This window comes from Ananas comosus, linkage group 20 (genome assembly GCF_001540865.1).
Source record: "Ananas comosus cultivar F153 linkage group 20, ASM154086v1, whole genome shotgun sequence".
Taxonomy (NCBI): Eukaryota; Viridiplantae; Streptophyta; class Magnoliopsida; order Poales; family Bromeliaceae; genus Ananas; species Ananas comosus.
Window position 1 is genome coordinate 6,697,973 of NC_033640.1, and position 13,447 is coordinate 6,711,419.

The following is a 13,447-nucleotide window of genomic DNA, read 5'->3' on the forward strand; positions in this document are numbered from 1 at the left end:
TTAGACATGCGGTCATGTTTGAAATAATTAGTATGGAATAATTTCATTTGTACTCCTGAAAATATTAGAAATATTATAGATAACCTTACAAAATTAATAATATCAAATCAAACAAAAGAGAACAGGATGAAAAAATATTTAATAAAATTAAAAAATTATTTCAAAATATCTTATTGTTGAGATAGCTCTTTATATTTTCTATATTAGGAAAGATAGCTGCATTTATTTAAATTATTTCATAATTATTCTGAAATTAATTTTTATAACTAATTTTTAAAATTAAATTTTAAAATAACTACTCGCAGCAGCGCGCGGGTCCCTTAACTAGTTCTATATCTAATCCAGAACTCACGAAAGGAAAAAAAAAAAAAAAAAAAAAAAGACACGTGCGCGCACACAAAAAACCACAAATGAAAGGGAGTTTCAGGGAATACAACTACAATACGAAATAAAATATAGTACAGAATGATCTTCCAGAGGAAAGAATAAGTTTTTCTTCTACATATAGATCCTCTGCAGATATGCAGAATTATGAGAAATACCATGTAAGCTAAAATTTGCGTCCGTGTCCCCCAAAACATTACTTAACTGTGTGCATGCCTCCTAAGATATCGACGTAAAAGCACTTTTTTCCAAATATAAAATTGGCAGCACCAGGCATCAATGCACATAAATACAGTTTCCTGGGCATGCACATAAATACAGTTTCATGGGCATGCACATAGGAACCAACTTTGGGAAGAAATTATGCAGTTTTGCATATTTGCAGGAGATTTATATGCAAAAGAGCTGAAAAGAACTACAAGTAGCTAGCAAAGATGTTACATGTATTTCAGGACATACACTCCGAAGCCAATGCCAAGAAAGGTGGCAATTGCTATTCCGAAGATGCCAGCGAGAATTCCTGGAACAATGAGAGAGCTCCAACCTTTGGCAGTCGCCATCCCGCAAGCAGTGGTGGGCCCACCCACATTGGCATTCGATGCCATGAGCAGCAGTCTCTGCTCAAACCCTAGCAGCTTTCCAACTCCAAGAATCACCGCGAGGTGCACTGCAATCTGTACAAATGCGAACGCAAATATGCCGGGTGTTGTGTTGATAACATTGGAAATACTACCATTTGCTCCCACCACCGCAAAGAAAACCTAATAATTACATTTGGAATGTTTGAGTATCACATATACTGCACCCTCTGAGGCGAAAAAGAAAGAGACAAAGAAATAACGCAAAAACGACAAAAATGCATTATATATTTGATTACTTCGACTGACAGATTGCATAACAAGATATGAGGCTAGAAACTGTAGAGCGAAAATTATTTTGTAAGCATGATATTATGCCAACAGTGTCCTCAACATGACACAGTATATTCAAAAGCTAAAGTACTCGTAGTCTATAGGGTTGTCATCTCTTAATTTCAAATATTAATGGGAGAAACTTAGGAAAATATCCTATGCGTGTGTAGGCCGCAAGCCATAGGGAGGCTTTTTTTGGTGGATAAGGTTAGTGTCAAAATTATTGGACTATTATTTGGTATTACAGGGAATCAAAACAAACAATTTACATGAAGCATCTCAAAAAAGGAAAGAAGTGAAAAACAAAGGTAAGAGAGAGAGAGAGAGAGAGAGAGAGAGAGAGAGAGAGAGAGAGAGAAGAAAACTACCTGCATTAGAATTAATGCCATAGCCTCACCAGCCGGAGCAAAGCTTCCAAACTGTGATGGAAATATGGTTGCCAAAGCCACCACAATAGCTGTTATGCAGGGAAGTTTCCCTCCTTGCATTCCAAATTGACTAGTAATATGCGTCGCTGCTTTGCATATAGCAAAAGATATAGCTAATGCTGTGGCACTTTGTAGAACAGATAGCTTGTTTCCTCCAGATTCGTTGTTCACTTCATCATCTCCTGAGGATTAAAAGTTCCTGAGGTAGTATCTTCTCATATTAACACTCCAATAATTAACCAGCAATGGAATTAGATAGCAGCAACCTTGAAGCTAAATCACGACATTAACATTATTACATAGTTTGAAGGAGCAAAAGAACCAAATCAACATATGCTATTCTTATAGAGTTTTCACATAAGGTATATTACCTTCAAATGCCGGTACTCGACCAATAGATGCCCAGTAAGAATGGATTTCATGATAATATATGATATGTTAAACCAATTTTAAAAACTATTTGAATGCTCGAGAGAGACTTGAACAGATACACAGAGACAATGGAGAAAAGAAGGTTAGAGTAGAAATGAATATTTGTAAGATAACAGTGTCATGCGTGTCAAGTACTAATATCAATACATGAGAGAAATATTTACTGACCATTGGAAGATGTAGAAGCTTCTGGAGGTATCCTAGAAGCTAGTGCAAAAAGAGACGTGAAATATACTGCACATATGACATTGTCTGCAGCCAACCCTGCTGCTAATACTGAAGGGGAAACACCAAGAGCCTCCGAGACAGCAACATAATTAACAGCTACGACAATTGATAAAGTAGACAAAAAGATTATATGTAGTTGTTGCAAGACACGCAAGGTAAACATAAACAAAATGAATTTAGTTAAATATCATGAAAATTTCATAAGCATTGAAAGTTGTAAAGACTTCGACTACAGGTGAGAAAAGCATTCTTGTTGACAGTTTATTTAAAATAAATTGCATTGCATGCTGATCTTGCTGATCAGCATTAAGTTGCATTTGGTAAAAAATGAGAAATATTATTCACTGCTCACTGTACAAGCATTTAATCTTTAATCCGCCATGCCAAATGGGGAAATGAAGAATACTTGTTATTTGTACTCACACATTTTTATTAACCCAAGGAATGCTCTCACAAGTTCATATTTCCCCTCATTTGGAAACAGCATAAAGGTCCTTATGTGTGTATCATTTTCAATAATATTTTTAGTTTCAACAAGAGAAACAAAATTTGGATAGAATCACAGAATGTCTTATGGAAGCATAATAAATTTTTATCTTCATACTTAAAAAATAAATAAATAAGTTAAAATAATCGAATCAAACCATCAAACGATATACAATGTTTTTATATGAAAAACTCATCTTTCACAAAATAAAAGGAATGTCTCAATACAATTTGTTGGATGGATGGAGATGGATGGATATTCCACTGCTAGCATGGTGGACAACTTGCCACCATAGTTAGTTAATTCGGATTCGGCAAAAATTCGGTACGGGTATAATTTGGATAAAATTCGTCTTCTAATTTTTAAATTCGTTAAAAAATACGGCTAAAAAACGGATTTGTCAATTATTCGGATACGTGATTTATACGGATATTATACGTTCATCAATTAAAAATTCGGGATAAAAAATTTGGCTATTAAATTAAGTTTTTTTTCTCTCAAGATTTATGTTATTAGCAAAAATACTCATATTTCTTAAGAATATAAGAATAAATAGCTACAAAATTAAGTTAATTAAGTAAAAAATTTGAAAAGAGTTTTTTCTTTCTGTAATTAAATTAAGAGTTTTTTTTTCTGTAACTTAATTAAATTAAGTTAGTTAATTCGGTACAGGTGCTCGAGGCACTCGAGGGCTCGAGGCGCTCGAGGCGCGCGCGGGCCTCGCAGGCCTCGCGGGCCTCGTGGGCCCGCGCGGGCCTCGCGGGAGCGAGCGCGGCGCGGGAGCGCACGCGGGCCGCGTTTTTTTGGCTCCGAATAATTCGGCGCGCGTATAATACGCGAATAAGTCTTTTTTATCAAAAAATCGCGTTTTTTCCGAATTTTTGGGAAAAATACGAATTCGGTCGTTTAATTCGTTTCTTCAAAAATTCGCGAATAATTCGCGAATTTACTAACATAGCTTGCCACCACTGCTCTGCCCACCACCGTTACCATTAACAATACTGTAGCTACTCGCATTTACCGCAGTCACTCACACTACAACTATCATTGTTGCATACATTGTTGTTGTTGCTGGCTCCACTGCTGCTACTAAAACATCTCCAGACGTCATCACTAGACCACACATACTACGACCACTGGTACATTTGTGGTGGTGCTAACAGCATCACTCTACCACTCTCTCTCTCTCTTTCTCTCTCTCTCTCTCTCTCTCTCTCTCTCTCTCAAGAATCAATCACAAGCAAAAATCTACGAATCATCTTATCTACTCAAGTGCAGTACTATTTGGCCAAGTCTAACTAGATTTTGTTAGATTTGGTCAGATTCATGCAATTTAGCAGGGTCCAGCTAGACCTGGCCAATTCCACACTGGTTCGGCCACATTTGCCAAAATATGATCAAATATGATGACAAATCACTGATTTATATATGCATTTGTGCAACGACCCATTCATCTCTCTTTCTTTACTCCTCCTTTTTCGTTCTTCTCCTTCGTTCTTGAGTCCATCTTCTTCTTCTTCTTCTTCTTGTTCTCTTTTGTCTTCTTTTTCGTCCTTCATCTATCATTTTCTTTTATTTTTCCTTATTATATTTATACGAGTGTTCACCATGACCTTTTCTCTTAATTCTTGTGTCTCTTCTTCTTCTTCAATCCTTAGTTCTTTACCGATTAAAAGAAAAGCTTTTTTGCATAAAAAGATAAAATATTGCACCATTTAAAAAGTTGTTACACTATTTGACAAGCAATTGCACAATAGAAAACCAGTTAAAATATTTGATTTTGACAACTCAAATAGTGCTATATGTAGTCAAATAGTGCAAGAGATGCATAAATGGGGCAAAACGTACAAGAAATGTAACAACAGTGTATGTTGCACTTAGTGCAACATTCTGTAAAGAGCGCAACATATGCCAAATAGTGCAAGAAATGTAGAAATGGTGCAATGTGCTCTTAAATAGTGCAATAGAAGTTTAAACATTGCAGTACAAATTTAAACACTACGGTATCGATTATTTTTTGACTTGTTTAAGTCGTTGTTACATCCCGAGGAAAAAAGTATTGCTAGTTAATGGGCGCACACCACCTACTTATATCGGGACCTGTACAATTTATTGTCACCATTATACTTCTCCTCCTTCGGTATTCTTCTTCGTCCCCTTTGTGCTTTTTCTTCTTCTTTCTTCCTCTCCGTCCTTTTTCTTCTTTTGCTTCCTCAACTTCGGCTCTCTTCTTGGTTCTTGTTGTTCTTCTACTTCTATTTTAATTCATGGGCCTAAATAGTGCAACGCACGGTATAATAGTGCAAGAAATTTATAAATAGTGCAACATGGACAGAGAAAATTTTAAAGAATTGGTGCAAAATACTCCCAAACAACGCAATAAACGTTTGAAGGGTGTAATACAAATTTGAAAGAGAAAGGGGTTGGGGGGGGTTGTGGTTTGGGTGGGTGTGAGGAAAAAGAAAAAAAACAGCGACACGATCGGCACTGTGCCGCGATACCCACTTGGGTATCGCACTGTCTAGCAGGGGTAGGGCCTGCGAGACCGCCTATGTACCTTGCCCCTATATTGGGGGCACACTCTATGGTACGGCACAGATCGGCACTTTGAACATTGTTTTACCTGAGATCCATAGACCAATACGACGACTCTAGTTAGGGTTATTTGTTGGATTGATCGTTTGGTTGTGAATGACATACTTTGTACTTCGATTTGATTACAATAGCAGCATTTCTTACTTTGACATACATTCTTCTTAGTCGTTTATTCTTATACTACTATAGTTGGTTATCGTATCGTTATCCTGCTTTCCTGCTTTTTCTTTCTGTCAATCAGTGATTGTAGCTTGCCCTCGGTGCCATTGAAAAACATATTTAAATGGTTTTCACCCCAGCTTTTTTATAGGTGATGCAGGTGGTGAGGGTTGGGACGTTGTGTGAGGCTGTGGTAGCTTTCCCTTTTGGACTTATCCTGAAAACCTAATGTTTTATAACTTCGTAAATCGTTATGGTTTCATAATGTGAGTTGTAACCTCCAAGTTTTAGATTTTGACCGGTTTAAGTTTTCTCGTGGAAAATGGATTTTCGATTCGGTTTCAAAAATGTGATAGTGTCAAGACTTATCTCTCACCCTGTTGTAGTTGTATTACATGTATGTTGTTGTGGTTGATTGTGCGGTTGAATACTACAAAATTGTACTTCTATGTCGTGCATGTATAGGAGATTCTGTTCGTTTGTACAGGGAAGACTCTATCCATGTGGAGAGTCTATGCACGTCCGGTGGAGATTTATGGTTGCAAAAACAAATACACGGTTTTCAGTAAACTCCATCTTTTCATCAAAAAAGGATTTACAAAAAAAAGCCCCGTGACGTGACAAAAACGGAATGATAAAAATTCAATTTGTCCGGTTTATAAAGGAAATCGAAATCAAAATCATGTTTCAAATTGAAGTTCAAAGTATTGAATTTTAACTAAAATTAAAATTTACTATTAAAATTTGTAATCAAAATTTGAATTCAACTTGGAACTCACAATTTGAACTTAAAACTTGAATTTACAATTCAAATCCAAATTCAAAGTCAAAATTTAAATTTAGAACTAAATTCAAATATCAAACATAGATTAGAATGTAACTTTAACTTAAGAAATTAAAGATTAGATTTGAATTCAAAATTCAAATTCAAATATAAAATTATAGCTGAAAATAAAATATAGATTAATATTTGAATTTAAATAATTGTTAGTTAAAAAAAAAAAAAAGAAGAGATTTTTCTCAATCTTTTTGAGAATCAAAGTTGATTCCTATCTCCATGGGTGAATTATTTCAGGGGGATTCAATCCCCTCAGGAATGGGAATCGAAATGTCAATCCCTCAAAGCAAGCACCAACAATGAGAATGGATTATTCTGATTCTCATTCCAAACCTCAAGTACTTCAAACCAAACATTATCTAAGTACTTTTTTCCTCGGAATGTGACAACGAGCTGCGTAGGTCCCGAATATAGTTGGTACCGTATTGTTTAAATTTGTATTGCAACACTTAAGTTTCTATTACATCATTTGAGAGCATATTGCACCACTTTTACATTTCTTGCACTATTTGGCATCATGTTGCACTCTTCATAGAATGTTGCACTATTTGTTGTTCTCTCTCTACATTTAAATTTTCGGAATGATTTTGAACAGTAAACAGTGAAAGGAGCCAATAGAAATGAGGGATTGACGTCACTGATAGTGTCTTGCGCCGGTGGCCACAAAGGATGGAGTCGTGCGCATGCTAACTGCCAGCTCTTGGCATCAAAATGTGTGAATCAACCGTACAGCCTTCAAAATATGTATGCTTTTACTTATTTTAGGCACAAGCATTTTGGTTAGATTCTTGAAAATCTGAACCGCATCTGCAAAATCTAAGCGAGCGGCGCAGATTTGCAAAAGCGCAAAACCGGTGAACTTATTATGCAAAAAGGCCAACAAAAACTTTTCATAATAATAGTTTTTGCTTAATTTCTAACTAAAATGTTCGGACTTGTTATTCCGTAACTTAAAACTAATCATGAATTGTATCAAGTACTAAATAATATTTAAGAAACTCTATAGCAGGTCAAGGCAATGAATTGATAATACACATTAGTTGTACTACATGACAATATCTATACTCAACCTTAATATCTTATACAAGTGATATATCATCTGGCTAATGTGTATTGAGTTCAATACAAAGCATGTGATAATTCATCAAGGTAGTAAATTGCAATAGGCAATTTTAAAATCTTTCTTACACTATTAGCTTTGTTTTTTTGTGTTTACATCTAAATCGGTTGGAGCAACAATAGTAATATACGCCAAATTACCTCCACCGATATGCCTACTCATGAGTGCTGCAGCAATCTTCCAACTATCTTGCCCAAGTGATCGCATAGGAACCAGTAAATATGCTACCACTGTGCCAATTGTCGTTGCAACTGTCATACAAGAGATTAAGTAGTTAACTATCCGACAGCAAAAGACGCAACAAAGGCTCTGTACTAGATTGATTGAATTAATAAAATAAAATGTGCTGGCAGCACAACCAAGTTTAGTGCAAGAACAATGCAGACAGGAAAAAAAAATTATGAAAAGTTACAAACATGATTAATTGCAGGATACCTTATCAAGTTTACCACAGAAAGATACGTAGAAAGAAATTTGTAAGTGATCCTAGACAGGATTATCCCTCAATCGAACTGTCAATCCCAATTTTCACTAGAGCATATTATTTACAATTAGAGTGCATTTAAAAGAAAATAATTATTCCAATCAGAAGCCACATCTAGCAGGTGTTTAGACCTACATCAGATGGGTGCTGGAAAGATTTTCTGTACATATACAGGAGAATGTACCCAAATGATTAAACCTAAAAAGGAATTACAGTGGGGTTCTGGGTCAACATAAATAAAATCTAAGCCAATATTTGACATTATGACAAGCATGCTAAAGTTCAAGTGCGCAAGCTAAATCAGAGGCTGCATCTCGCGTACATTTAGTCTAAGTTTAGATTTGTACAGACAAGATTTGATGTACTTTTATAGGATCAGTAAACCTAACTAACAAGTTACCCATACAAAATTCGCACAAAAATGATTTCATGTACTTGTACACGATCAATAAATCTGATTAATAAGTTAAGCAACTTAGTAAGATTTGTTGACAACTTCTGTACCGGCAAAAGTCAAGAGCACTAATCAACCAGGAATAACAGCAACTACTAGACATTCTAGTCAAACTGAATCAGAAAACTAGAGGAGGAGAGATGGTTCCTTTAAAACAAGATTGCAATTCCTCATTTCTCATAAATCTTGATGTTTCTCTCTTTTCCTTTTTTAATCTCCCTTTGTTTATCTTAAAATGGATATATCCAAAAGGCAAATCTCCAAATATAACAATGTGAAATGCTAATGCCTCATTTGGTATTGTTGCTTTTTTTTTCCCTTCTACTTTTTCAAACAAAATTACAAGTGACAGAGTTTGTAAGCAGGTTGCAAATACCAAATGAGGTGTAGGCAGTAGCACCTGTCCAAAATGCTACATTTTGAACTGCAGGAAAGTAGAAGTCGATGAAATTTTTCCAAAATAGGGACTTTACTGTAGGGCTCTCGCGTTCGGCTCGATATTCGGCTTGCTCGAGCTCGACTCGAAATTAAATGAGCCGAGCTTAAACAAAAGAAAATGCTCGAAATTCATTTCAAGCCGAGCTTGAGTATTACTCGGCTCGCTCGAATTAGGCTCGAAAAGCTCGAATATATGTATATATATACATAAATATATAGAGTAGGGCTACTATACTCTTATGAGTATTGGGCCCTTCGTACTCATAAGTTGTTTTGATGATAGAGCTTTCGAATCGACGATCCACTCCATTAAATATGATTTAGAGTATTTGAAACTTCTAGAGAATAAATTTCGTAATTTTTCGAAATCATAATAAAATCCATCAAGCGGGCATAAAATAAACGTCCTAAAAATGGATGATCGGATCCTTAAATTTAAGATCGGAGTTATTGATCTTTATCTAGGTAGTGAATAGAATTTTCTATAAAAAAATTCAACCTATTCCGATTCTTTTCCACCGTTAAACTAGCAAGTATCCCATACTGGCCGTTAAAAATTATCAATTTTGTGAGCTTTTGATCATAAGGTAAATGATGTCGAAAAATTATGAAATATGATATACTTTAAACATATGTAGGCTGAGTGAGTAACCTGAGTTAGTTAAAATTGGGCCAGAGCCAATATTGCTGGCCCATAAAAACAAACCCAATAGACAAACAAAAGGGCAAAATTTCACTGAATTTACACTCTCTCTCTCTCTCTCTCTCTTTTTCACATAACTCTAAATCCCTAATCTCTTTCTCTCTCTCTCTTTTTCTGTCTCTCACCCCAAGCGGCCAAGCCTGAAGCCCCACAAGTTACCAAATAACAGCACGCGCCCGCCGTTGCCTATCTTGCCATTAGTTGTGCGCTTGAGAAAATATACAGAATATTTTTTTAGGTAAAAAAATTATTGTTTATACAAAATTTTGATTCTAGTTATACATGCTTGGATAGTTTAATCCAACATTTGCCTATATAATTTATTCATTTATTGACCGCATAGATGAAAAGGAATAGTATGGAGATTGAAGGCGGAAGAGAAAATATGCGAGGCTAAAAAGATTAAATATTCAACTCATAAGTTATTTTTCTTCATATTATAATACCGTATTTCATATAATTATTTTATATTTTGAACTATTAGATATGTTTTTGTATTAAATTGTATACAAATTAAACTATTGATCGTACGATATTGAGAATTTCAAGTGGCTCGCTTAGGGTTCGAGCTCGCTTAGGGCTCGAGCTCGCTTGACTCAAAATTAGGCTCGCTCGCGTTCGGCTCGAATTAATTTCAAGCCGAGCTTGAGCCTAAATTTAGGCTCAAAATTAATTTCAAGCCGAATTTGAGCCGAGGTAAGCTCGCTCGAGCTTGGCTGGTAGCTTGGCTCGTTTCCACCCCTACTTTAATGGGCTTTTTTTGTATTTAGGCCCCTCAAAAAAAAATATATAAATAATTCTACAAAAATTATATTTTTCCCGCCACACAATATGGTTGCGTGAGATAAGTTGAACACGATAAAGCATTCACCGTATTTGGACACGGTGAATAGTTCACCATATTAGACTTAAATTTATACAACTTACAGAAGTGTATAATACAATAGATCTAATACTGGTGAATGGTTCTCCGTATTTAACTTAACTTGGGCCACCGGCCACGCTCACATGGCGCTAATGTGGTACTTGTGTGGCAGGAATAGAAAAAATCTTATAAATATAAATTTTGCAAGGCTAGTTATGCAAAAACAAAAAATTCTGAGGGGGTAAGTGCAAAAAAAAAGCCCGACTTTAATTGTGATTCGTAAAACCTCCAGGGAGTTACCAGATCCAAGTAAGAAGGCCAAGAGCAGGGTGCCGGTGGACCTGATGACGCGGCGGAGGTCGGCATTAAAGAGTAGCAAGGGGACGGCCAACGGCAGCAGATACTCCAGCACTACTCTATACGCCGGCGCGTCCGACGCGACGATCCCGGCGCTGCTGGCAGCCAGGCCGACCAGCGTGCTCACGAGGGCGCCGCTCAGTGCGCTGCCCCACCGGGTCTTCCTCTCCGACCTTTGAATAACAGCCGCCACATAAAACGAAATCGATCGCATCTGAGTACGATTGGGATTTGGGATTTGAAGGGAGTAGGGAGAGAGAGAGAATGGATCACCAGATGCCGAAGGCCGCGGCGGAGAAGAGGGCGGTCCAGGTGCCCCAGGAGTCGGTGGGGGAGATGAGAGGGGCGGTGGTGGGGAGGCGGAAGGCGGCGGAGGCGATCACGGGGCGGCGGAGATGCTTCTTGGAAGGGGAGGAGGGGAATGAGGAGTGGGATGTGCGGAGGGACGTGGAGAGGGAATGGGAGGACGAGGACGCGGACCGGTTCAGGAAGGGGGGCGGAGAGGGCGGGGAATGAACCGGACCGATGGCCGGTCGGGCCGGGGAGGGACGGGAGAAGAGGAAGGAGTGGGAGGAGGCCATGTGAGACAGAGAGAGAGTGAGAGAGGAGGTGCAGAGACCCAGACGGGTGGAAAGTATATATTTTAAACAAAAAGGGAGGTCAGTTGTGTTATGGCAGCTGCTACCGATACATCTGCCGCTAATTTTCTAGGAGGCAAGAAAACAGAAAATACCACTTCTACATTTCAATCAAGTTCAATTTACTAGTTTTTTTCTCTAGTTCTTTTTCTTCTTTCTCTCCGAAGAAGGTGACCGAAGCGGAGGCGAAGACGGAGGGGGTCCGTCTCGTCTCTGTCACCCTCGCCCTCACCCACGCACCTTTCCTCCACTTTCCTCACCTTCGACTCCACCAAGACTCTTTTTTTTTTTTTTCTCCGACCTTTCTTCACCGTCTCTCCAGTTCTTTACAACAATAAAGAGAATAATATCATGTCATCTTCCTCTTTTTTTTTCTTTCGTTTTTTTTTCTCTTCAACCTATCTCCACCGCCTCTGCGACCCTCTACGACAGTAACGAGGACAATGCCTCATCCTCTTCCTCCACCTTCGCCGGCGCCAGAGAAGGAGAACTCGAAGCGAGTGCGGGTGAGAGTGGGATCGAGAAAAAAAAATACATAAAATAAAAAAATAAAAAGAATAAAAAGAATAAAGAATAAAACATAAAGAAAAATACTTTTTTATAATAAAAATGAAAAATCAGAGAGAAAAGAAAAGGATGATGAAGTTACAATGTTTTAAGACGTTGCACTATTTCAGAAAAAACGTTGCACTATTTTAGAGAAAGCTTGCACTATTTAAGAGAAAAATTATACTTTTTGGACGAAAGTTGCACTTTTTGAACGAAAGTTGTACTTTTTGAGCAAAAATTGCACTGTTTTTCCTCTTCCTTCTCTTTCTTCTCCTTCCTCTTTGTTTTCGTGTGTTTCTTCTTTGCCCGTCTTTTTTTCGCCTTCCACCTTCATCGACAATTCCCTATCTTCTCGACCCTTTTTTTTTTTTTTTTTACCTCTCCGACGGTGGAGAAGGGTCCGAAAAAAAAAGAAAAAGAAAGAGTCACGACGCAACCTTGGCGGGTTTGGAGGCAAGGAGGGCGGGGCATGTGCGAGCACAGGCGAGGGCGCGCGGGGCAAAGGGTGGAGGATCTGCCGACGGAGAGGGAAAAAAAAAGAGTCAGAGAGAGATGGGCGGAGGATCTGTCGATGGAGGTAGAGGGCGAAGAAGAGATGGGTGGAGAAGAAACACACGAAAATGAAGAGGAACAAGAAGAAAGAGTAGGAAAAGGAGAAACAGTGTAATTTTTGTCCAAAAGGTGCAACTTTCGTTCAAAGGGTACAACTTTTGTCTAAAACATTGTTATTTTTTTTCTTAAAAAGTGCGAGTTTTCTTAAAATAGTGCAATATTTTTCTGAAATAGTGTAATGTTCCCTTAAAACATTGCAACTTCATCGCGCGCGGGCGCCACGACCTCGTTGCTCGCGTGCGCCGGCGGAGAAGGTAGAGGAGGAAGAAGGAGAAGGACAATGACGAAAAAACAGAGGGGAAGAAAGAGGAGGAAGAAGAAAAGAATGGAAAATTGTATAAATTTCACCCAAATAGTGCAACTTTCGCCTAAAGAGTGTAACCCTCATTCTAAAGAGTGTAATTTCTGTCTTAAAGAGTGCAACTTGTATCTAAAATAGTGCAAAATTTTTTTAAAACAGTGTAACTTTATTTTGACAGTGCAATTTCATCTTCTTCTTCTTTCTTCTATGATTTTTGGTCTTTCCCGTAGAAAAAAAATATTTTTTATTTTTATTTTTTATTATTCATATTTTTTTTATCTTTTTTTTTTTTTTTTATCACGACCTCTCCCTTGCCCTCTATCGCAGCCATCACCCTTGCCGGAATGTAACTATTTTTCTCCGTCTTCCTCGCCGACATGCTTCTCGGCCCCAAGAAGCACTTCCTCTTCGTTGCTGGCGGTGGCAGTGGCGGTGGGGACGGCTGGTGGAGGTGGGTCAGAGAG

General features: G+C 37.8%; 1 protein-coding gene across 2 annotated transcripts; it reads right to left on the minus strand.

Moving 5' to 3' along the window:
- Positions 412 to 11,785, minus strand: LOC109725856 (uncharacterized membrane protein YjcL-like). 2 transcript variants are annotated; one of them, XM_020255252.1, is made up of 6 exons: positions 11,157 to 11,783; positions 10,827 to 11,056; positions 7,723 to 7,833; positions 2,324 to 2,479; positions 1,664 to 1,905; positions 412 to 1,145 (listed from the first exon to the last, which is right to left on the minus strand). In XM_020255252.1, the coding sequence occupies exons 1-6, from the start codon at positions 11,462 to 11,464 to the stop codon at positions 822 to 824; spliced, it is 1,371 nt and encodes a 456-aa protein (XP_020110841.1). In that variant the 5' UTR covers positions 11,465 to 11,783; the 3' UTR covers positions 412 to 821. The 2 variants fall into 2 exon arrangements, with proteins under 2 accessions (XP_020110841.1, XP_020110842.1); XM_020255253.1 differs by lacking the exon at positions 2,324 to 2,479 and having other exon boundaries at positions 11,157 to 11,785.